The 26,332-nt window shown below is 35.6% G+C and overlaps 1 protein-coding gene across 1 annotated transcript; it reads left to right on the plus strand.

The window, feature by feature from the left end:
* The first annotated feature begins 538 nt into the window (after window positions 1–538).
* Window positions 539–25,557, plus strand: LOC129279661 (N-acetylated-alpha-linked acidic dipeptidase 2-like). The gene is made up of 14 exons (XM_054915764.2): window positions 539–1,004; window positions 6,502–7,528; window positions 8,443–8,656; window positions 12,035–12,464; window positions 12,997–13,119; window positions 13,696–13,846; window positions 15,054–15,224; window positions 15,952–16,050; window positions 16,678–16,877; window positions 18,546–18,674; window positions 20,268–20,396; window positions 21,530–21,737; window positions 22,440–22,608; window positions 23,365–25,557. The coding sequence occupies exons 2-14, from the start codon at window positions 7,354–7,356 to the stop codon at window positions 23,528–23,530; spliced, it is 2,364 nt and encodes a 787-aa protein (XP_054771739.2). The 5' UTR covers window positions 539–1,004; window positions 6,502–7,353; the 3' UTR covers window positions 23,531–25,557.
* Window positions 25,558–26,332: the final 775 nt, after the last annotated feature.

Raw genomic sequence — 26,332 nt, forward strand, 5'->3', positions numbered from 1 at the left:
AAACACGTGCGTAAAAAATAAACATCGTTTTTACAATGTTTCAACAATGTGCAGGATATAATATTGCTGATCATATTTTTCATTCAAAAGTTAACCAGCTACATCAGGACCATCAGGACCATCATGAAGGACAGTATTGAAATTTATTCAATTCATTAGTCTATATGATTTACATAAAACATTTTTCAACTGGCTTTAATTACATTGATAATTAACAGAAAATTGCACACATCGACATGACTAGGCATTAAAAAAATTCATTAGTAGTAGACATGACAAAATGGGGAATAAAGCAGCTAGAAAAGGTCTATAAATAAAAAGCATGCATGTTGAGTGTTCTGGTATTATTGACCTGTAATCACGTTGATTACTGATCGACCCTCGATCAATGGGGTTATGATGGTTGAGTTCATTTTTTATTGGAGTACATCCTTATTTGGACGGTTTTGATGTATAGTAATGATTTCCCCCGGATATATATATAGTTCCGCGTTCCTACTCCATCTTTCATGATCCTATTTCAGCTATAGTCCTATTCACATGACCCTTCCTCATAATATTCCTGCGTTCAGTCGGTTCAGCTGGGTTCACCTTTATTTCGTGACCCGTGCATTTTCGCCCACGAGAAACATCTGTAAGACTGTATTTTTGTGGAATAACGAGGAAATGATATATTTAGATACCCCCAGGTATTATAGAGAACGTCATGCGTCACGCCGGTGTGCAATTAAGCTACCACATTGTGTTGTACGGTTGATTTAAATTGTAACGATTGACCTAAAACTTTTGGGGTTACCCTAATTCAGTTTGTTGTGAATGACGTCTTCTATTACGTAACACGGATTATCATGCCGATCCCGCTGAGAGCGCGCGTCTTTCTGCATGTCGTCTGCTTCCAATATAATGCGCTATGCTCGGGCGAAATGACTATTCATCTACCTGCATTTCGAGCGACCGGAGCACAAATCTACTTATAGTAAAACAACTTATTCCTCAAATTTCAGGTAATATATACTTTCTATGAGCATTCCAGATGATGATGTGGCTACTAGCTTTATTGACTTAGGAGCGAGTAATTTGCAAATTGTGAAGGATTTATGTGCGTTTATATATATATATGCCCGGTTTTGTGTGGCAACTTTGCAGCCAGTGATGAGTGAAAATACGATGCCAGATAATCTTTGCGGCATGCGGTACTTTCTACGGAGTACGGGTAGCTGACACACGGGCAAAAGAGCGGGGAGTGGGATCGTACTGAGCTGGAGAAATTCAGAAGTACAGATGTAGAGCCGGCGAAATTCAGAAGTAGAGCCGCTGAAATGGAAACATAATGATGCATGATGATGATGTTGATGATTCAAAGATGATGATGATGCCAGGTGCTGATTGGTGATATGGATGAATGTGGTGGTGATAGTGGATGCATGATGATGATGATGTGCACAGCCACAAGGTGATGATGAATATGCATATGGTGGTAATTAATAGTGGCAACATGATCGATGATGGTGATAGTGATGATACCAGGTGTTGATTTGTGAAAAAGGATGGTGGTGGTTGTAAATGTGACCACATATATGATGGTGACGAGTATGGTGGTGATGAGGATGGTGATGGTGATGAAGAAGATGATGATGAAGATGGATGATGATAACGATGGTGATGATGAAGATGATGATGATCTTGTAGACGAAGATGAAGATGATGATGTTGATGGTGATGATGATGATGATGATGATGATGATGAAAGATCATGATGATAATGATGATGAAGATGATGATGTTTATCTAGATGTTGATGACGATGGTGGTGCATGATGAAGATGATGATGATGAAGATGATATGATAGATGATGAAGATGATGATGATTATGATATCAGGTGCTGATAATACGTGATGAGGATGAATGTGGTGGTAATAATGAATATAATTTTGATGATGATCATATGACGATGATGATGAAGATCATGATTCATGTTGATGATGAGAATTAATATAATGCCATTTAAACACCTATCGTGCCTGGTGAAGGGAAAATTGCTGAATTGGCTACCCTAGCTAATAATTTATGACTCTATGCCCAATTAGTGTTGGTAATGAGGTAATACACAAACATATTAGGGACCTCATAATAGTGTGATGATGATATTTTCATATGCATTACACTCGTGATATCTTTTACATAAATTAGTGGAAGGCCAACACTGTATGCTCTATTGAATTAGGAGTGATCAAAAGAGAGAGAGGGAGCATATATATATTTTTCATTTGGTCACTATATTATGGATACATATAGGCCTGTGTAGCCATTCTCCATTGGTTAAGTAGCTTTATGCTTGTTTCACAATATGCGAGATATAACTTTTGGTGAGCTTTTATGTTGACGAACTTCAGTTCGAACTCATTTCTGAGTATTTATCCAAATGGCTCTTCAAAGCCTCTTTGTATACAATTTGCATTGTTCTGTGTGTTTGGTTTTAGAAGAGTGGGGGTAAACAAGCTCGAGAATGGATTTTCACTGACATCCATCCTCATCTCTATCTCTCTAATATTTCTTTTTTCAATCTTATCACTTTTTACCACATTTCCCAATTTGCTATCTTTTCCATTTCAGTTCATCTCATTTCTTTTATTTCATTTTTCAACAAAATACAAATCAGGATTCTGTGTGATTTGAAGAACTGGGGTAAACAAACTTGAGAATGGATTTTCACTAGTCCTCATATCAATCTCTATAAATCTCCTTCCTCCCTTCAAGCTTGTCACTTCCCACATATGGCTCTATTTTATCTTTTCCATTGCTTTACTGTTCCCCCCTTTTTAAAATAAACTTTTACCTGTCATTCACTATATACTCCCTAACTCATATTTTCCTCTATACCAACACGCAGATATACAGTAATGATAGGAAATTTGTGATTTAATTCATAGTGATAGGGTGATATCATGTGTTCTCTCTTCCAAAAAATTTAATGTGTAAACTCAGAGTAATTCTGTCCTCAATGTGCACCTCATCATTTGTTATGATGTATGTACAGGTTTTGTGAGATTAATCAATGACAGGAAAAAGACATAAATTTCTTTTCAGTTTTATCCCTCTCTCAATATTTGATTATCTTTTCAAACCCGTAGCTGGGGGGGGGGGGGGGGGTGGGGATTCGATTGAACCCCCTTAAATTTTAAAAAGCAAGAAAAATGAAAGAAAAGAGGAAATAAAGAGACAGGAGTTAAGGGATCGAAACCCCTTAATTGCAAAGCCAGGTTACAGGCCTGCCTTTTCTTTATGATCTTCTAAATGCCATTTTCCTATTTTCAGAGTAGGAAATACCGGCTTTCTTGCACTAAACTCTTTTTGTTGTTGTAATTTTCATATTTTGCTGCACACATTAATTCACTTTATTAGTGAGGAATAGGGTAGGCTGTAACTTTATTACAGGTCAAAGTGTGATTCCAAAGCCATTTCTTTGATTGATATAGTACAGTGTTTTCCATAATTGTCAGATGTAAACATCAACCCATTGACAAAGGTATACAAACTTTATTGTTTGTATTCATAAATCTGTTATCTTTTATTTCAGGATGTAGATATGAATAATAAACTTCATAGTGTCTTGTCAACAATTATATTGACAATTCTTTAATAGTCAAGTTTATGAGTCATTCATTCAAAGCTTCATTCAAATATTAAAAAAGCTATGCCCCAGCAACTTTAATACAGTGTGTTCCTGGTTTATAAACTCCTATTATCGTATTCTAAGCTGATTAATCCTTGTTAGTTTAAGTAATACTATGAACAAAGCTCTTTAAAATCAGTGTCATGTCATTTAAAAAAGACGAACATTACTAGTATTCCCAAGATTCTGGGCCAATACCGGTAGTGTTTTTTATAATGCAAAAGTTAACCCCATATACTTTAAATAGCATCGTTTCATAAATAGGGTTTTCAGTCATACATCAAGGTATATTCCATCATCTTCAAGTATAAAAAAATAAATATTAATGCAAAGATGAGCACTTTGATATATAAAAAGTAAAGCAATTGCAAAAATAACTGATTTTGTTTTAAAGCTGTAATTAAGCTGTGGTAAATCCCCCCAATGTGTTAGCGACTATTCCTGTTTACTAGTATAATTATATGTGTGTGTTGATGACATGTAGTTAGCTCTTGTTTTACAAGATTCCACTCCCCCAAACCACTATTTGACTCATTACACTGGCTTCCTGCTAGACATCAAATAGTTTTCAAGTTAGCTCTGTTAAAGTTTTCAAATCTCTTCAGGTGCCTCAATATCTAAATGATTGCTTGATGCTATACACCCCTCACAGGAATGTACGAGCCTCCATGCAGTGCCCCACTTGACTTCGTCTCACAAAATTATACGGAAACTGGCTGGGGATATGACTGTAAACTGCATCCAAATATTGGAATAGATTTACCTCTGTTTCTCAGGCAATCACCATTTTATCTCTTCAGTTAAAAAGGGACTTGAGACATTTCTTTTTACCAACCTAGAGTTTTAGGACTGCATAATTACATTTTATAGTTAAACATATATTATTTTTCTTGTTGTAACCGCTTTCCATTCCATTCTTGTAAAAGCACATAATAAAGATGATGATGATGATGATAATGATATTATCATAATAATGATATTATCATAATAATAATTTTGCTATTATACAAAAACTGTTATTTTAGTTGGATCCAGACCATAATAAAGAAAAATGCATTTTTTTTAAATAGTTCTGAACATAATCATAGTTTATAGCTTTCTGATATATATATATATATATATATATATATATATATATATATATATATATATATATATATATATATATATATATATATATATATATATATATATGCGATCGTAAAGTCTGTAAGCTAATCAAGTGTTTGAGGGCTTTTTGTAAAGGATAAAAATACAGAAAGAGAGGGTGCTAAATTTTCCCAAGATCGAGTAACACTAGAATTTTCACAAATAATGCATTTTGTAAGATTGGAATGTGGGATTAGATACTCCAGTATAATTCACATTGAACCCTTACCAAAGTTTCAGAAAGGCTTTATGATCATTTATGAATACTTTTCCCTTTCAATAAATAATTCCTAATATTGCTGTCAAATTAAAGCACTTGCACAAGAAGTAGTATTTCCTGTTTAATACAAAGAATGAATGGATCGGACCTTGAAATGTGTAGGTGTGGATACTACTGTTGACTTACAATACTGGTTTCATGCATGGTGTGGTTTGGATAAGAGTGGTGGAAATGTCATAGAGTATTTATATTTTGATTTCATAGTTGACTGAATATTAATACAGAAACCTGGCAGGAGTCACAGGAATAAGGTTTATTACTTCCAGTTGTGTATTGCATGTTAATGTATAAATATCATAAATATCAATGTGACAGTTTTAGCTTAGATTTCATGATTTTACTCAGAGGTAGATCTATGAAGATGTGCTGACAATATATCCTTGGTTTGGAAACTTTCTCCTGACTTCAGTGTTTACTGCAAACTACATCATGACATACAAAGAATATCGGTAAAAAATGATGGAATTGTATCAGGTCATGTGTCCTGTCTTGCAATAAAAAAATTCATCAGGCTTGAGATTCGGATTACAAAGTTCGTTCATTTTAAGATATTGGGAGAGATAATATCAGCTTAAATTACATTCAGGTAGAATGGCATTGACAGGAAGCAGTGGGAAACACCAGGATCAGATGAACAGGGGGAAAATGACACCACATAAGAACCCCAAAGTACTTATTGAGTGGAAATTGATTATCCTTGTGAAAACGTGAATCTTGAAAACATGATACCAGTAAAATTATGATATTCATTGTCAACATATTTGAAGTGGATTGAAGTACCACTAGTACAATGATAAACTTGATTTTTTCCCCCTATACTGTTCACTTCCTCGGTTCCTCCTGACAATTGCAATTAAAAGTTTGATGGTTGTTTACGCATGTGATGATGTGATGTTTTTATGTTTCTTATATTTTCACTTCATATTTTAATGCTTGACTGTCGATGAATGTCTGTATTTCAGTTTTGATTTTCGGTTTCTGTATGTGTCTTCCTGGATGCTCTCTCCCTCTCTTTTTGTCTCTCCCTCTCTTTTCTCTTCCCCTCTCTAGCCCTCCCCCTGTTCTCTGTCTCTTTTGATCTTCCTTTCTCTCACATCCTTTCTTTCACTTACATTCTCTTTTCTCTCTCTCTCAATCTCATTTCTTCAGGGTGTCTCTCTTTTTTTCTTTCTTTTTCTATCTGCCCATTTCTCTCGATCTCCCTTGCTTTCATCATAAAGCGGGCCAAGAGTATTAGTCTAACTTAAATGTATGTTCGTGCATGCAGTCGCCATGTTGATTTTAGTATAGTTTTCTATATTTTGCATTTGTCCAGTTGGCTGATATCAGTATTTTATCCCCTACAGACGACATGTACATATATTAACAATATGCTGCAATTTTCTTGTTCTTTTCAGACCATTTCAAGACGAGTGATCACTCAACCCTTCCCCCGACTGACAAACATCAAACTAAGGAGATAACACAAATGCCACAATGAATAGAATTTCCTGATGCCTGACATTTTGGTAAAAATCTGTCTAGAAATTTATAGATTGGATGATTTGCATCGAAGAATGACACAAAGTAAACGCTTGGTGCCACTCATAACACAATAGTAATCCTTTTTACAAAGCATTAACTGAAAAAGACTCCACCAGCTTTGAAATACTTCTGTATTCTCACTTATAAAAAACGGAATCTGTAAAGAGACATTTGGGGGAGCGTACAAGAGTAATTTGACTTGCTGAAACTTATAGAACACAGATAAAATTGGACTTCATTTGCCTATATTTTTTATACTAGACACTCCAATTCAGTCCATAAGATGTGACTGAGCGCATTTTCGTTGCAGTTTCAATACATGTACATGGAATTCAATTGGCAATCTAGCATTTTTGAGGACTTTATAATGATCCACTAGTATTTTGAAGACATTTACTTTTGAAAGCCGTTTGGCTTGTTCGACAAGGGCCTTAGAAGTAAACGTAGGAAGTATCTCTTTCCTATTTCATGATTAAGGAAGATTACTGTCGTGATCTCTGCCAGACATTTTTCAAAGTTCATAACTTATCAAGCCTTGGCTGCCCCTGAAGCAATTGGACTGGAGGACAGTGAGCTGAAGAATTTGCGGTAGTGGGAAACAATTGGTGTTCAAAAGTAGGAGTTATCGGAGATTCATTTTGTGCTTTCTCTGTATGGATCACGAAGAATCAAGGTTATAGTGCCTACTTTCTGCACGGATCGCAAAGATTAAAAGTTGGGCTGATATGTCGTCCCCGAAGCATTCACCGGTAAGGGCAGCCCTGTCAATGCAGCTGAAAGCCCACCCAAACCTGTATTCGAAGACGGAGGAAAGCTGGAACGCTGGTCGGATGGAGGAGGACGCTTTCATGCAGGAGAGAGGTTCAAACCACAGAGACACTCATCATGTACAGTCTACAGGTAGGATATTACCTCTTTTTTATGAATCACAAAGCTGTGTCAATTTTTTTTTAACTTCCCTATTGATGACCCTTTGTCCCAAAGTTTGAAGTTTTTGTAGTTTGTTTTTGTGGATACAATTCACTTTCAAACCTATTTCATTGTAAAGTGGGAGAGTTATTGTACATTCTTACTATTAAAAAAAATCAATACATCTTCCAGCAAACCCAGGAAGTTCATTGAAAAAAAAGGAGAAAAATCAATAAAACTTTCCTAACCAGCAATGCAACGGTCAGGTTCATTGTAAGGAGTTATTTCTCATGGCACCTATGTGAAAGAGGTGCTTTTGTCAGAGATATTTTGACCTGTTGAAGCGATGGCCCCTTTTCTCTTTCAATTTATATAGTAGGGGCAATGTCAGATTATCATGATTTTTGGTATGATACAAAACAATCATGGCGCTGAAACAAGAACTGGAAGTAAAAAGGGCCAAAGTTTTGTTGGAAATTAAATTGGTTTCTTTAAAAAAAATTATTATGATTTATTACAGTACATGATACATCCATAATCCAATTAATTTATGCATGACAAGAAATCCCGTGAAACAGTCTACAAGTTTGCTAATATTAAACAACATTTTCTTTCAAAATATTCAGATAAAAATTATAACCCTCTATTAACAGAGTATTATATACCGCATAGAAGGGTTGGTTCACTGCAAGCTGGCAAAATAATGTGACACAGAGGAGGTTTATGTTTCAACGCATGAAGAGTTATTGGTCACAAGTTAGATTATAATCCGATATTTCTTATGCAGCTGTGAGGCAAACCATTTTGTTGTTTAATCTACCTTTTTGTTGGGGGGTATGGTGGTTGCATTTACCCTTTTATTAATTTGCTCTTGTTGTTTGTCTCTTTTTCTGATTGATTATTAGACTCCAAGATTTGCTGTATGTCAAGAAAGTCTTTATGGATAATCGGTGCTGCAGCTTGTGTGTTTCTTGCCATTGCTTTGGGCTTTCTCATCGGCTTCTTCACCCACTATGCAGTTTCCAAATCTTCAGTTACCATGACAACAGCAAAGAGGAAAGAGATGCACCGACAGGCTGTGGGAAGTGTTACACAGAGCAGTATAGGAGAGTATGAAAGGTATTAAACATGACTAACATTTGATACATTTTTTACCGAAATTTTTCTTAAAATTCACCAAAAGTGTGCACAAAATCCTTTAATTTTGAATATTTTGCCATGTTGCCAAACCACATAATTGGTTTCTCAAGGTTTTTTTTTCTTAAAATGTTGTAATTTCCTTGTTTCAGTTCAGTTGAGTGAATGAATATGATAATTTTTTTCTAAATTAAATTGTCTAGCAAAGGGACTTTCATAATAGTTTCATTAGATTTGGGTCCTTTCTTTTCATCTTCTGAAAATGGTTTGAAATCATTTTTCAAAATATTCTGAAGGTCCTGCACTTTTGCATGTCTGTGTGGTGTTTTTTTTTTTTTACAATAATTTGTCAAGATTCATCTTCATTAAGAAGGCTGTGCTTTTTTTGCTTGATTTTAGGTATAAATGAAAGGAAAAGGGACGGGCCAGAAAATATGTACTCTTGCTTTAATAATTGAGGGGAAAAAATGGCAAAACAATCGGAAGGCTAGTAATTTTCTTTTGTGGGTTAATATTTTGAATCATAAACCTGCTTTTGTAGGATGAGATTGCACATTCCTTTTGCATCAATTAATACAAAATATGTATTTCATTTATACTCCCTATTTGAATTAAACAGTTCAATTTTAAATTTTAGAATTTAAATTGAAAATAATTAAACCTGGTGATTAAGTTACTAGTAGTTTCTTGAAGGAAAAGTAGTTTTGTACCTCAACTCTCAAATTACTTTATTCAAAATATCTACATAAGGTACTGTTGGGTGATGAGGATACTAGCTGTTATTGAAAGCAGATTTTGGTTCAGCATAGGCCTAGTTCAGCATATTTTTTCACCGTCTTTATACCATACATGCAGATGACCAGGAATATTAGACATATGAGCACGTGTGTACTCGCTAATAATTTCAAACAGTGTTGGTGCTATGGAGTATAAAGTCTCTATTTTCCAAGTCACAGGTTTAAGGCCTTAAAAAAATAGCCAGCCTTTAATTCTCCATATCGGAAGCACTTATACTTCCTGTGGATAAAGACACCATATCAATTTTATCCCTTTTTAAAGGGGAAGTCTTGTCTTTACTTGAAAAGGGGTGGATTATTTGTGAGGAAAAGGAAGAGTAGACATTTCAGAAATTGTAAGCAAATACACTCATTATTGTAGCAAGTGGGCAACATACATGTAACTTGTGAGCTCACTTCCAATAAAGTTAAAAAATATCAGTTTTCCCATTAAGAAATTTGAGCTCATACATGTACTCCAAATTTTACTTGAAAAAGTTCATTCATCAATCAATACAAATTTCTTGAAGAGCAAAACAAGAATGTTATCGAATACAAATTGGAAAGTTGTCACTAATATTATGTTTTCACCTGTTTTCACTTTTGCATTAATGTATTTGCTATTGCTAATATTAGTCTGTTTAGGTATATGTGGGTGTGTGTGTGTGTGTGTGCGTGTGAGATTCAATGTGCATGGATGTTTTCCCATTAAGAAAATTTAGCTCATACATTTTATTGTACATGAAAATTTTTCCCCAATCAATGCAAAACTCTTGAAGAACAGAAAGTATTATATGGTAGGCAAATAAATCTAGGGGGATTTTATCATTTTTTTTCATGTATGGAAATTCATTGATAAGGATCAATATACTGTTGATTTTTTTTAAAATTTGTGATTGAATTGCTTTCAGCGTCCTCTTCCTATATGTAACATTTGATACCGGTACATAAACATACCTTCATGCAGGATTCATTTAGTTTCCACTTTCAGTTCTTCCAATGGGTTTTCTCTCAAAAAAAATCTTTTTATTCACACAAACTTTTTTTAAGGGTTGATCTCAGATTTTAGTCCTATACAACTATTTAATGGGATTAAATCTTTAAAAAGGGAAAGAGGAAGGATATAGACCTTGTATAAATCATTGAGGGTATCGATATTAGAACCACGTGGGAAGTGCCGGCATTGTATTATAATTTGTAGCCATGTGACAAAATGTGAGAAGATATCAAAAAGGGAATTTCCTATAAAACTACTCAAGAAGCAATTAAAAATATTTGGGTTGTGATGATATAAAACTTAATGAATACGGGAATAGGAAATTCATTAATACTTCTATGTTGACTGGGTCTAATTTATTAATATACCCATATTCATGAAATTTCAAAAAGGAATGTAATTTGATTGTATTCTGTCTTGAAAATTGGAGAAGCAGAAAGATAAAATGTTTGAACAATATGAGACAATCAACAAGAAAATTTTGACTATTATAAAGTTATAAAAAGTTTTAATCCTGAAGATTTCAAATTTTCCACTTGAATGAAGTCATTCTATTTAGGTTGTCACCCAAGTACTTAAATTGTAATTGTCAGTGTGGTTTGGAATCCCCCTATTATGTGAATAAACTAGCAGGGAAAAATAAATTGTATTAAAAAAAAACCAATGACCTAATCCTTCTCGATTGGTATTCATACTGTAATCGTCTTTTACCAGTTTACGAGTGGCAGACGATAAGGTAACTTGCCAATTCCTCTACTGCCAACTCGTCCACTCACCACATGGTCTACCTTCATTTAGTCTAATCCCATTCCTTCCATCAAAATTTTGTCTAGCAGTCATTTGGTCCAAAAACCATTTGGTCCAATCATCACTTCATTCTAATTACCATTTCGTCTGACCATTTCATCTCATAACCAGTTGGTCTAATATCCATTTCATTTTCATTTATTTTGCACAATTAACACTTAGTCCAATGAGACCAAATGGTATATGGACTAAATGGCTATTGGACCAACTGGTAATTAGACGAAATGGTGAGTGGACGAATTGGCAATTAGACCATGTGGATAGTGGACAAACTGATGGTAGACCAAATGATAGTAGACAAGTTGGCAATTGGACGAATTGGCATTAGGAAATAAACCAACGATAATAGGGGAGGACTCAACAGGGCTCCGTAACACAAAGGTTAGCGATTAATCGCTAAATGATATGGCCTATCAAGCCCATTGTTGCATGCGCATTTTGCTCCGTAGACTCACTAGGAACCAATCAGAGTTGTTCTTTCAAATTAACGATTAATCGCTAATTTTTGTGTTACGGAGCCCTTGACATTGAAAGTTAATCCATTTTGTTAACCAAAGTGATTTTGCGAAGCAAAACACACACACAAAAGGAAAAGATTGAAAACTGATACTCGTTCTCACATCTAAAAGGAGGTTCAAGAAAATGGAACTTCCAATAGGAGAATAATAATAGCAGGTGGACGGGGATTTTGTTGATAATAGGCAATATGGGCATATGACCCCGACCCCTGCATTGCCTTCATTGACCAGTAGTTACCCTTCTTATTTTTTCCCATTCCAGGATGCATGCGGGTCAGCAGTGTCAGATAGGAAGTTCTTCTTGCCCTGGCAACCTGACCCAAACCCTTGCCTCTCAGCTGTCCTCCATGGGCTTCAAGGTTTCCACATCCATGTACAACGTCCTGGTCTCCTACCCGGACATGACCCGGATGAGCAGCATCCGCTCCATAGACCCTCAAGGGAACACACTCCAGATGGTGCAGCTCTACGGGGGTGAGGAGGATGCTGGGCCAAACTACAACATCGCCCCAGCAAGGAGTCCTGCGCAGTTCTCCTCCGGCAGCGGACAAGTGTCCGTAGGTCACCAGGTGCCTTTGGGCTCTGCAGATACTGTCCTTGTAGGCACCAATGGGGATTCAATGGTGCTGACCAACGGAGGATCGCAAGCCATGCCCGTATACACACCTTATACTGCTTCTGGTACAGCCCAGGTATGCATTGTGTGCCATGTGCAATTTTTTTTGTAATATGACCAAATATAAAACTGTTTTCACTTAGATGCCCCAAGTGCTATTTATAGGACTTCATATTGTAACATAATGGGTTAGTAATATCCAGGGCAATTTAGGTATTTTCCGCCAGTTGGGAAATAATGGGAAAAACTTATAAATGCTGGAAAGTACAAAAACGAAAAGATTAAAAACTGGTATTCGTTCTCACATCGAAAAGGGGGTTCAAGAAAAGGGAACTTTCAATTGGAGAGTACTAAATAGGAGTTGGAAGGGGCTAGCATTGTTGATAATATGCAATAGGGGCATATATGACCCTGAGTATATAGATAAGGACCTTTGGCACTTGGAGAGATAGGCCTTCGTCCTGCATTGGCCTGAACATGGCTAATGATGATGACGATTACAATTTCAGGAGCTTATAACAGTAACTTGTTACTTGACTCTGATTCCATTTTATTATGTTTGACATTTTAAACCACAATTTTTTTAAAAATGTATGTCATCTCTGTAGGGTGATCTTGTGTATGTGAACTTCGGAAGAGAAGCAGACTTTCAAACTCTGAGAGATCTTGGTGTGGAGGTATCAGGAAAGATTGGACTTGCACGACAGGGGCAGGGCAGTGCTGTTGATCAGGTAAAAATGGGAAATATGCATGATAATAATATATGCTATTGATATTAAGTACATTTTTGCCTTGATAGGACCTAGGCTACCAATAATCCACAGTCTTATTTTCATCAATATATCAACAAAAATCTAAATAAATTTAATTTTATGAAATCTTACCAATTCTTAAAGTTGACTAATCTTCATAAGAGAAAAAAGAAAAACTTCAAAGTTAAATAGAATTTAAAGATACCATATTTTTCTCAGACAATAAACTATATTGCAGAAGTGTACTTGGATCTACATGTATTATTTGGTTAACTTCTGAAAGGGCATTTTGTTTTCAGCAAGCATTATATTGAAAATCTTGAAATCTGATTGTTTCATGTATATTTACAATGTAGTAACAATAGGTGTAGTTTCATGCATTTTATTCCTTCTATATGGTTTGATAGATATCACAGGTATCATGCTTTTGCCTGTGTCCTTGAGTCTGTACTTTGACCTTCTAACCAACTTTCCATTTGAAAAAAGAAGAAGACAATGAGACCTCAAAGCACGTTGGCTGCTTATAATAATGTAACTGTCTTTTCAATTTTGTAGGCCAAAGTTGCTGTAAGTCATGGGATTTCTGGACTTCTTCTCTACCCTGACCCCAATGACATGACCTCTGACATGCCAATGACCTCTGTGATGACCCCTGATATGTCTGGTATGAACGGCGACCCTTTGACCCCGGGATGCCCAGCAAGAGGTAAGTGCGATAGCAGTTCTGTAATAAAAGATCTATTTATTCAGTTAAAAATTAATGCTAGTTGTAATGATTTCAAAACAAGTTCGTACAGAATCCAATAAAATGACCAACAAATTGTCTGTATGCATAATTAAAGAAATATGATTCAAGGGATTCTGGAAGAAACTGTATCATTGCTTAGAAATTAGCAAAATAATCATGGGATTCTTGCAAACTGTAAGGTATTTTCCGTGTAAAAATGATACAATTTCCCTCACGTGCTTATCTGTGTTGTACGTGATCTACAGTGGGATCAGTTTCAACTTCGATTTTATGATTTCACATAATTCAGTTTATGTAGCCCTACCAGATTAAGACCCACAATGATATAGAGACAATTAATCTTGGTTTTACAGCTTTTCCTTTGTTACTTCAACTACTTTCATTTATCTTTAAGACAGTAGTTTTTATATCTTTTCATCAATTAGCATGCATAACATCTTTGACTAACTAGTATTTAACTGTATTTATGTCGATGAAACTAACTGTCTGCACAGCGATGAAGCTGTTTTTATTTCATTGGGCAGATTTCGAACATAACGTGGTATTACATTGCAAGATATAGATAATGAGATAGCATGAATTTATCTTGTGTACATGCATAATACATATTATATGAATACCCATGACAAGGTATTGTCCTGTCTTATTTGAAAATATGATGTGATAAGGTATACACAGTTTATGGCACAGTGATGTGATATAAAATTGACGTGCAATGTGGAAGCTGAGATGATTCTTAGGTACAATGAAATCTGTTCAAAACACTCCCCAGGGGTCTTACAAAGAGTTGCGATTTATCTGATCAATCACAATTATGGAAAGCCAGCAAAGTCAACATATAAAATGCATGTTTGTTTAAAAAAAATCTATATATGAATGTGTATCCATAATTCATTGATATATTGAATTCATTGATTTCTTGACAATTTGGTGTGTTCTTCTTTGTTAACAAAGGATATTTTGCAATTCCTGCAGAAAAAAATATGACACTAATGGATTTCCATAGAGTTATGATTGATTTGATCAATCACAACTCTTTGTAAGACGGGGTCATGTATCTTATATTTTTGCATAAAGAGATAAATGTACAAAGTTTTGGGTTCCAATATTGCCCATTTTATAACAATATTGTTAATCCCCTATTGCTGTCTTTCTGTCACTTTAGATGGAATTTTCAGAACTTCCATGAACTCTGTCGACCTTCCCAGCATTCCGATACAGCCTGTTTCCATGGCAACAGCAGCCATGTTGTTAACTAATCTGACCGGAATAGCTGCTGAGGGGGACTGGGTCGGCGGTCTCAACGTGAGCTATCAGATAGGTCTAACGGGAGAAAGTAAGTGAGCCATTTGAAATTCTTTAAAGTAGTGATTCTGAAAAAGATCACAAATATGTCAAATTAATCATCTCTAGAAATCTAGAAATCTTACAGATGACAATCTATTGTTATTTGTGGTATATCTGTTTCAAAGCTGGGATGATAAAGACTAAGAAGAACAAAATTTGTGTTCTTTGGTCTGCCAGTTCTTTTGAAATGACAGGATTGAGGATTTCTTTGACCAGCAGACATCCTTTGATAAAGATTGAAAATATATTGAGAATTTCTCTGTATCTCTAGTCTCTCCTCTTTTACCCCCTCTTTTTTCTTTTCTTTTGCTTCTTTCGCTTGTTAATTAAATTCTCATGACAAAATGTATCAGTGTTATAATTATCAGTATACTTGTACAATTAAAAAGAATTTGATTTTTTTTCTTTATCAAATCATATTATTTCAAAGTATCTTACGACCATGTAAAACGTGACATAACATAAAATATTGTAATTATATACATAACATAAATAATTTGATTTCAATTTCTTCCATTATCATCATCATCATAACAATCATTGTCGTTTTCATTGTCGTTGTTGGCGTAGTAATTGTCATCATTGTCATTATCATACCCCTTTCATTATTATAATTATCATTGTCATCATCATCATCATTTCATCATTATCATTATGATCCTCATGATTGTAATAGATTTATCTGAATTCAGTTTTATTGTTTTCATTATTTTTAGCCAGACAGCCATGGTTCGTAGAGCTGGACATTCATAATGACGTCATCCAAAAGCCGGTCTATGATGTCGTAGGAACAATACAGGGCTCAGAGTATCCAGGCAAGTATCCGCTCAACCAACTGAAGCACTTAAAAAAACTGGTAGAAATTATAGTAGAAGGGAACATAAAGAGAGTAACAGAGAATAAATGAAAAATACGATAATGACGATGGTAAATGCTATGAAACATTACGGTATAAAACACAACACAAATTCAGAAACAATACAAGGCAGTATGATAACAACAGTGTCACTCCAGATAAATATCGTTAATACACATTATGGAATATTACACACTGAGGAATTTGAAAATATTAAAAAAAACATCATACTCTATTGGAGTGTTGGATCCCATGACAAGTATGTTATGCTTAGAAGGAAGCAAGATGTGATTTTAGAGATAGTGGGGAAAATCTGAAAATTTGTGAACAAAGCAAATGGAGAGTTATCCACAAATCAGCCAGTTTGACGCATGTTTGAAAATTTGAGTATCCCCATGGATATACAACAAGATATTTCAAACTTCTATAACTCCCTTATTTTAGAAACAATTTTTTTTAAAGGACTTTTAAATTGATCCTCTCATTTTACTCTTTTGTAATTGTCAGGTTGATTCCCCCAGTTTGTTTTGGTTTCCTTGGAAATACTGTTTATTTAATTATTTATTTATCTTTGTAAATTCTACAGATGAATATGTCTTGCTTGGAGGTCACTACTCCAGTATGATGACCTCCATGGTGACCGCGGGGTCGTCGTCGGCGGTGATGGAGTCAGCTCGGGTCATCAGCGAGATGATGGAGAGTGGGTGGATGCCTAGACGTACCATTGTGGTTGGTCTGTGGGAAGGGTCAGAGTTCGGCCAGGTGGGATCTACGGAATGGGTGGAGGTAGGTAACAATCACCAATTGGTACATTGCCTGGTGGTGCTAACTGGAATTATTTAATGAGAGCACCCTCAAGGCCTCTGGCGGGCATGGGGCCATTGCCTAATTGCATGCCCTTGTAAGGATGTGTTTCTTTGTGGTTATTTCATTTTGTTTTCATCTCTGTTTTTTTTTTTTTATGTATGTATGTAAATATTTTTTTATGTGCGAATAAAGATGATTATTGATTGGTCATATACCCTCGCTTCACACATACCTTCCATTAAATATTTATTCTAATACTGAAACTATCATACCAATGAACCCTATGAACTACATATTCACATCTTTTGCCTCTAATTTTATGTTGGAGTGATGTGGCCCAGTGGATTAGTATCCTTACTTTGAAACAAAGGGTCGCATGGGTTCAAATCCCAGCCATGGCATAATTTCCTTCAGCAAGAAATTGATCCAAATTGTGGGACAGTCCATCCAGATGAAGGTGAATGGGTAGGATTGTTCCTTGAATGTTTTAGTAATGATGAGTAATGGTATGATTCCAAGTATCAAGCCCATTAGAGTATATGCATATGGTGAATGTGCTATATTAATAACATAATTTACTTATTCTTACATTAATTATCTTAATTCATTTAATAATAATGATAATAATATTAGGCATTTATATAGCGCCATCTATCTAGAAATATTCTATTCCGAGGTGAGTTGTTATTATTATCACTACCCCAGCTTTAGCTGGAGCTGCCTTTCAGTGCTCATGCATTCAAGGAATTAATCCTGCCGGGTACCCATTCACCTCACCTGGGTTGAGTGCAGCACAATGTGGATAAATTTCTTGCTGAAGGAAATTACGCCCATGGCTGGGATTTGAACCAAGGACCCTCTGTTTCAAAGTCAGAAGACTTATCCACTGGGACACAACGCTCCATTTAAACACAAAGGAATACACCACCTTGTTATGTGTTGCCATTGGGAGATTTCAAGTCCGGTGTTTGCGTTGGTGTTGGAAGCACAATTTGGATTGTGTTTCATAGCTCCAAAACCTATTATGAGTTCACACAAATGATCCAGATCACAATATTGACAGGTCAACACCTAGTGAGTGACCTTTTAGGACCATCTTCATTCACAAAGGTGGTTTTGAAAACCCACAGTTGAATCCATGGTTTATGCAGATTTCCTGTATAAATTACGCTTAATTTAGCGCATATCGGGCGCGTGTATAAAAAATTCCAATGCTGATGCGCGCTTTTGTCACAGTGCGCCACATTGACGCCTGTTACCATGGTTAGATACGCTATTTTATTCATGAGTCCACTGTTTGAAGAGCGGACTCATTAATTCAAAAGTGTGGACTCATAAATAAAATAGTGTGGATAACCACGGCACCAGGTGTCAATTTGGTGCAATGTGACAAACGCGTGCATCAGCATTGTACATTTTTTGATATACACGGTAAAATAAGTGTAATTTATACAGAAAATCTGCTTAAACCATGGACTCAACCGTTGGTTTTCAAAACCACCTTTGTGAATTCGGGCCTTTATGTTTGGTGTTATGCTCACGTAAGAATTGACCTAGCACCAACATCAAAAGGTCAGCACTGAACTTGAATCCACTTATTATTGCTCTTATCATAGAATATAAGATACATTGTATGTTTAATTGCAGGATAACAGAGTCATTTTGAGGGACAGGGCTGTGGCTTATATTGATCTAGCTGGAGGTGGTACTGGTACCATACTCAACACACAGTCATCACCCATGCTCAGGGGAGTTCTCATGGAGTCTGCCGAAAAGGTAGGTGGATTAATCAGTGAGATATGTGATTGTATTAGTGGTCTGGATGGTAATGTGATGATGATGATGATGATAATGATGATGATGATGATGATGATGATGGAGATAAAGATACATGTAATAATGATATCAATGTTTCACATTAATTATTACAACCATAGACCATTACCATACTTTACACACAGTCATCACCCATGCTCAGGGGAGTTATCATGCAATCGGCCGAACAGGTAGGTGGATAAATGGTCCAAATGATCAGTGAGACAATGGTTAGATAATGATCATAATGGTTGTGGTGGTGATGATGGTGATGATGATAATGATATAAATGTTTCACCTTTATAATTACAATCATACTCGACACACAATCATCACCCATGCTCAGGGAAGTTCTCATGGAATCTGCCGAACAGGTAGGTGGATACATGGTCCAAAATCAACGGTGAGATCTGTTATGTGATTGTGTTATAGTGGTATGGATGGTTGTGGTGGTGATGATCGATGATAGAGATAAAGCTAATAATGATATCAATGTTTCACATTTATAATTACAACCATTGACCATTACCATAGTTTACACACATTAGGCGGTGCTGCACCAGCCCGAGTTTGCTCTATCTCGAGATTTTAGCCCGATTGGCCCTCTTCGCAATTAATTTCGAGATTCAAGAAAACCCGTCTCCATCATTGCAAGAAGAGCGATTCCTGCTCGAGCGAGGCATCGATGCATTATGGTCTGACGCCGTGAATAAATAATCCCGAGTGCGTCTGCACCTGCGAATTAGCGGGATAATTCGTAAAATAACACACTATTTTGCAAATAATCCCAAGTTGACTTGGGATTGCAATCTCGAGATTAATCCAGCGAACTAGCGCTATAATTGCTTCTCCATTACAAATAATCTCGAGATTGTTCAGATTGGGATAATTTGCCAGATCAGAAATAGCGCGCTAATTTGAAAACTCGGGCTGGTGCAGACAGCCCTATAGTCATCACCCATGCTCAGGGGAGTTATCATATAGTCTGCTGAACAGGTAGATGTATAAACAATTTAAAATCATCAGTGAGACGATGATTGTGATAAGAGTCTAAATGGTTGTGGTGGTCATGATGATGATGATGATATCAATGTTTAACATTTATAATTACAATGAAAAGAAGGGAACAGGACTACATGCTAATCTTTGTTTTATTCATAAGTTTGATGATTATGTTAATGACATAAATTTGTAATAAATGTTTTATATCATTATTGATTACGATAGTGAAATAATTGCAATATTGATGATGCCATTGATATTGATCATTTTGATAGAGTTAATAATGATGATGGATATGATGCAAATTATAATAATGACAGTGATGATCATTGATGAAATTATTATGACAAACGTGATAATGATGAAAGTCGATGATGATGCTGGGATTTTAATGAAGATAATTGTAAAGTAGTAATGATTATGATGTTGCTAATGATTATAATGAAGTTCATATAGTGATTGATCAGCGGACCTATAATTATTATATATAAAATATATTTTTTGTGGCTAGAAATAGAGGACATATATTTAATTTTTTTTTTAAATTTTCAGATTGGTATATCATCGATGGTGAACCTAGATGCTTTGAGAGGAGTGGGGGACTATGTACCTTTCTCTCACTCTGTTGGCATTCCTTCAGCTAGTATTGAGATTATGAGTAGTCATGACATCAACATTGAAGTAAGTGTTCATTATATATAATTTGTCAATTCAGATTCATTTATTTCCACAGCAAAATGAAAAACATAAAAAATGAAACCACCAACTGTTGTGTGGTCCAGTGGTTGGAGCATTGGACTCATATTCGCAAGGTAGTGAGTTTGAATCCCCACTCTGCCATTGTCTCCACTTTGATAAAAAGGCCTGAGAGTAATAGTCTATAAGGTCAGCCACTATGTCCGGTTAACTTAGACGTAAAATGTTTCCTATGTAATTGGTGATATATATACCAGCTTGGGGTTATACCAGCTGTCCTGCTGAGTTCCTACGGGAGTACAACAAACAGAAACAGAAACGGAAACAGAAATTGGTCGATTACACTGGTCAGTCCAGTCAAGTAAAAAAAGTAAAATTTTTTTAACAAAAGCCATTGTTAATAACTAAGCCAGTTCTACTAGTCTGTGCAGGACCAATAAGGGTATATAGCCAATTTCACATTACAACAAATATATTGCAAATTTTTGCACAGACATGTACGGATATCATATAGGATAGGCAATGTTTTGTTGTTCTTATGAAATTGTATATTTCATTACAAACATGTGCAATATACAATATTTGTCATACTCATAACATTGCATACTTCATCACAAAAAAAATGTTTGACAAACGTGTGTGATATGCAACAATTTGTCAATCTTATAACATTGGGTATCCTCTTGGATCTTTATTGCATACACTGACAGCATGTCATTCCGACAGCTCAGATTTTTTGCAAACCCCCACAATATTATCTGATCTGTTCAACTCTTTGCCCGCTTTGTTCAAATAGAATGATATACAGAGGGCTGCCAGCTTCGACCCAAGTTGCATTTCATTCAGTATACAGAGGGTGTAGTATTAAAGTCTATTGTCCTTCCACACATGTTCACATTAGTGGTGTGTGCATCGCATTGTTCAGTGTGCGCACTAGTCTTTTCTTTACTGTAAACTTATCAAAAGTTAATGTGAGTTGAATTAGCCAAGTCAATGCAAAACTCTTCTCAAGGTTGCATTTAGAATTAATGTGGCACAGGAGGGACTATGTTTGTGGCTGGCAAAGAGTTGAGCAACACAGGCAGCTTGATGGTCATGTTTATGTCTTATTTCATCAGATGCTACCTACCGATGACGGTACTATCATGGGTGTGTCATCGGCCCAGCTTGGCACCCAAGTCATTCTCTCATTGGCTGATGATGACGTGTTAAATCTAGACGCCGGTGCTATGGCGGACACTGTGATGACCTACGTGGACAACATTGATACTGTGCTCAGCAGCACTATGTCTCCTGATGAGCCATTGTTTGCGGAAGGCGCAATAAGTGAGTATAATACCTTCTAAACATCAAGTCCACCCCAAGCATGAGTTGTGTTCATTAAAAAGATAGTAATCAAATGAGGAGAACACTGAAATTTTCATCATTGTTGGATCGAGAACAAGAAAGTTATGTCATTTTCAGTTTTGCTTACTTTCAATAAACAATGAAACCTACATCATTGGCAGTATGCAAATGAGGGTACTGATGATGTCACATACTCAAAATGGCCCATGCTAGTTTAACTTTGGTCTAAAGTTGTTGTTGAATTATGGTATGGATAATTGTGACACAAATCTCCAACAGTACAGATTCCATTGATCAGCTTGTTTGAAAATCAAATCATTCAAATAGTTTTTTTACCATTTAATCATGAGGTAAGAGCACAGTAAACATAAAAAACACATGGTACAGTAAAACAAATTTTCTTAGATATTTGACTTCTTATAATTTTAGCACAGAGTTGGATCATAGCCTAGTCATAAGCGAACTTCAGAAAACAGATCTTTGTCTTTTGTATTTTATTACTTGAAAAAGCAGATGTAGTAAGTGCATAATGTTTTCTGCAAATAATGTAAAACTTGTTATTTTGCTGGCGATATTTAACTCAAAATATTTAAATCAATGATCTACCAGCACTGGTCTTTTATTAACAGTTGTAAGTAGGTCTTAGTCAATTTTGATTTCCATTCCATTTTGATTTCACAGCTATGCTGAGATCTGCCGCCACAGATTACATGACGGCTGTCCAAGGCTTGCAGGATGCTATTGGATCAGATTCAATTGTTGACTCGCCAATTACCATGACGATGGTAAACAGTCGTTTGATGACCATGGAACGTTCATTCATTGACGATACAATAGGAGGGTCCATGGGGTGAGTATGATATAGGCGTATTTTGCGAAAAAAATTACTGTTTTCCCCATTGTGTCATTATGCAGGATCTAATAAAAAATGGGTATTTTCACTGGGTTCTTTAATACCTTGCATCTCAAATATTAGGGAGAAAAATCAATTTTTTAACGGTAGAATATTCAAGTGATGTCCTATAAAAATCCCAATCTTTAGTAAAAAGACATAATGGAATAATAATAATAATAAACACAGCATTTATGATGTGCCATCTATCTAGTAAACTATTCCGAGGCACAGAGGGATGGAGGGATTACGGGAAAAAAAATTACATTAACATATTCAACAAAAGTAAGAAGAAAACAGAAAGGAATTTAAAAAGTCTCCAAAGGCTCCTTATTGTTTGAGAGTCAAACTACAAATAGGTTAAATCATGATAATGGTTTATCACAGATGCCGTATAGCAGTCTTCCAATTTCATGCTATTACAAGCTTTATATTGCACATTGTGCATGAGGCTTGAACGTGTTCTGGCTTCTTTCCAGATGTAGTAAAAGAAAAGACTGGCATCAAATAAGCCATCATTCTGATAGACAGCTGGATCATAGGATTTTTTTGAGTGGTAGCATGATATTGCTTAATATCCGAAGGGCAATACAAAGAATAATTTGTTTTCTTTTGACTTGTCCTTGGCCATTCAAATGAAAGTAATGCACACATAGGTACAAACATGGGTTACAGTGTGATTTATATTTGTTTGATCCATTTTTTTTCACATAGGAGTGTTCTTTATGGAATGTCAGGTACAGACACCCTCTCAACAGTTTCGCAGATGATGCTGAATGAAACAGGTACTGTTTCCATAGAGATGGTTCACCAAACCTTGTCCAGGCTTCAATGTACAATACAATCAGCTACACAGTCTGTTGGCATGTCACTGTCATGACACAGTTTAACTTGAGGATTCCTCAAAGACTTCCAAGGATTCTCTCCTGGTGATCCAAGTGCCTTTGCAGCTGTAGGTACCTATTTTACATTAACAGTTCAAGTATTAAAGACATTGCCAGAGATTCAAATTCAATGAATTTGTATTTGTAATACGGCTAAATTTGGGAAATCCGAAGGGATTTCAAGATTATTTATAGTCATCTGAAGGTGTGAATAGGCCTACATCTTCAAATAACTTAAACTTGTAATTATGTGGAGAGTGAAGAACAGGCTGAACCAAATTTGGCTCTAAATGTGAAGAATTTATTTTTTTGTCATTAGCTTGAGAAAAGGAAATAGGCCTAGATGCAGAAAAAAAAGAATGAACAAGTGTTTGATACACATCTTACTGGGGAGCATGCTGAGTGATATAATCGATTGGAATATAAACACATATTTTCAAAATGACTGATGTCAGTGGCAGGATGTAAACCAATGCCATCAAAATGACTGATTGCAGCAGTGGGATATGACCCCATGTCATCAAAATGACTGATGGCAGAAGTGGGATATGAACCATTGCCATCAAAATGACTGGTGGCAGCAGTGGGATATGAACCAATGCCCTCAAAATGACTAGTAGCAGCAGTGGGATGTGAATCAATGCCATCAAAATGACTGGTGGCAGCAGTGGGATATTAACCAATTCCATCAAAATGACTGGTGGCAGCAATGGGATATGAAACAATGCCATCAAAATAACTGATTGCAGTGGTGTAATATGAACCCACGCTATGAACATGACTGGTGTCAGTAGTGGGATGTAAACAAATGCCATCAAAATGACTTGATGGCTAAAGTACCAAAAGCACAGGAATGCATGGGTGTATCAGACCTTTCTTTCTCAGTACACCTTACCAAAAGAAGAAGAAGGAAATAACTTATTTAAAATATGACCGCTAGTCTAGACTGGACCAAGATGTCTGCGATAAAACATTTGAACATAGTACAACATTTTTATTTTCCAAATATGAAGCAATGAACATAAAAAAAAACTGCAGACGATCAGTGATGGCCATAGTCATTCTAAAAGTTTTTAGTAAGTCAACATAGAGATTCCAATTTGTTACTTTTTTATAGGTATGCAAATCTGGTAATTCATATTGAATATGATAATGGAATTAAACAGATGTGCATCTGTACTTTCATAAATTTACATTCCTTACTTTATTTCTAAAATGTCTTTTTTAATTCATCTTATTTGTATTTCATAGTGCTGGGTATGATGATTGGCTTTCAAAATGTAAATATTTGTGTATTTTAAATCCATTATAACTGCGCAGATAACAAATATCCTCTTGACATGGTGACCTTTTCCATTAAGTAGTTTTGGTTTCGCATTCATCTTTACAGATTTTATATGACATTTCTCATTGCTTTGTTTTGTGACAATTGACCTATCTTCTTCTATTGTAAAACAAAATTTTATCATGCATTGCATATAGCCTTGGGCATTAAGAATCACATTGAATTCTAGTATCATTGTATGTTGTAAAATATAGATTTTTTATCTAAAGATATTATTATTGTTTTAATTTGAATATCATGTAAATACTTATTTATTTTGACAATCTTTTATATTATGGCATGCCTCTTTTAATATCATTATTATGTAAAATTTTGCTTATGAGGATGAAGATTCTTCTTACCTAATTATTGACTTTAAAAAATGATGACTGATGACTCTCGTCTTGCATTAGTTCTTGTACTTTTATTGACTAGAATTTGCTGCTGGTTTTTCATAACAAAAAACTGCTACCTGACATTCATTGATAAGAAATAACAAGATCTAAAGCAAGACCGGAGTGTATTGGGGTTGGATACGAAGTACATCTCAAACATTTAATAATTGTACAGTATTTATTATTGTTGAAAAATACTTTTATATTTTGGTTTTATCAGTCATTCTTATCTTATTTAGTATGTATTACATAATTGGAATTAAAATGAAAATTTGCATGCATTGGCTGCATATGTCCAAAATGATTTTAATGAAATAGTTGTTAGTCTATTTGTATATTTTTGCAAGAATATGAACCAGCCAAGTCATATACTGTGGAAGTGCCGTGTTGTGAGATCATTTAAGTTGAAGTCTCTGTGAAGTGCCAGCATTTATCTTCATTTTCCTCTCTCCACCCAGGTGTTAAATGATGGGTAATATTTCTATTCACCCCAGGAGAGCTATAGTCAATGACCTCAAACAGTGACTATCCATGTCCCTGGGAAGGGAGGGGGGGGGGGGGTTCTGGGAGGTGCTGAAGCAACTCCCAAGATTTGTGGGGGAGGGGATGCTATGTATGTTATACACCATCCGCAGCACACATAGCATATGGGACAAAATTTATAAACAGCTGCAAGTGAGCAAAGCAAAGGAACAAGGATTTTACTGGGTTTTTAAAAATAAAAGTCTAATTAAGTGATAGATGTTGGTATGATATCCAATTAATATATTTCACCCCTGTTCCTTTCTTTTCTTTCCTATCCGTGTTATTTTTTTCTTGGTTGTGGAAGTGTTGGGGGGGGGGCACCAGAGTACCCATGCCCCCATTTATATGCCTATGATGTCATCCCTTCATGCTATTACCTGTTTCGTGGGTTGAGAGGGGATGGAAATTCAGAATGACATGTATTTAGGTTATGGTCACTTGTCCTATCCTCCTTGTTATCTTTTTTCTTGGTTGTGGAAGTGTTGGGGGGGGGGCACCAGAGTACCCAAGCCCCCATTTATATGCCTATGATGTCATCCCTTCATGTTATTACC

The sequence above is a fragment of the Lytechinus pictus genome, chromosome 16, assembly GCF_037042905.1.
Source record: "Lytechinus pictus isolate F3 Inbred chromosome 16, Lp3.0, whole genome shotgun sequence".
In the NCBI taxonomy this organism is placed as follows: Eukaryota; Metazoa; Echinodermata; class Echinoidea; order Temnopleuroida; family Toxopneustidae; genus Lytechinus; species Lytechinus pictus.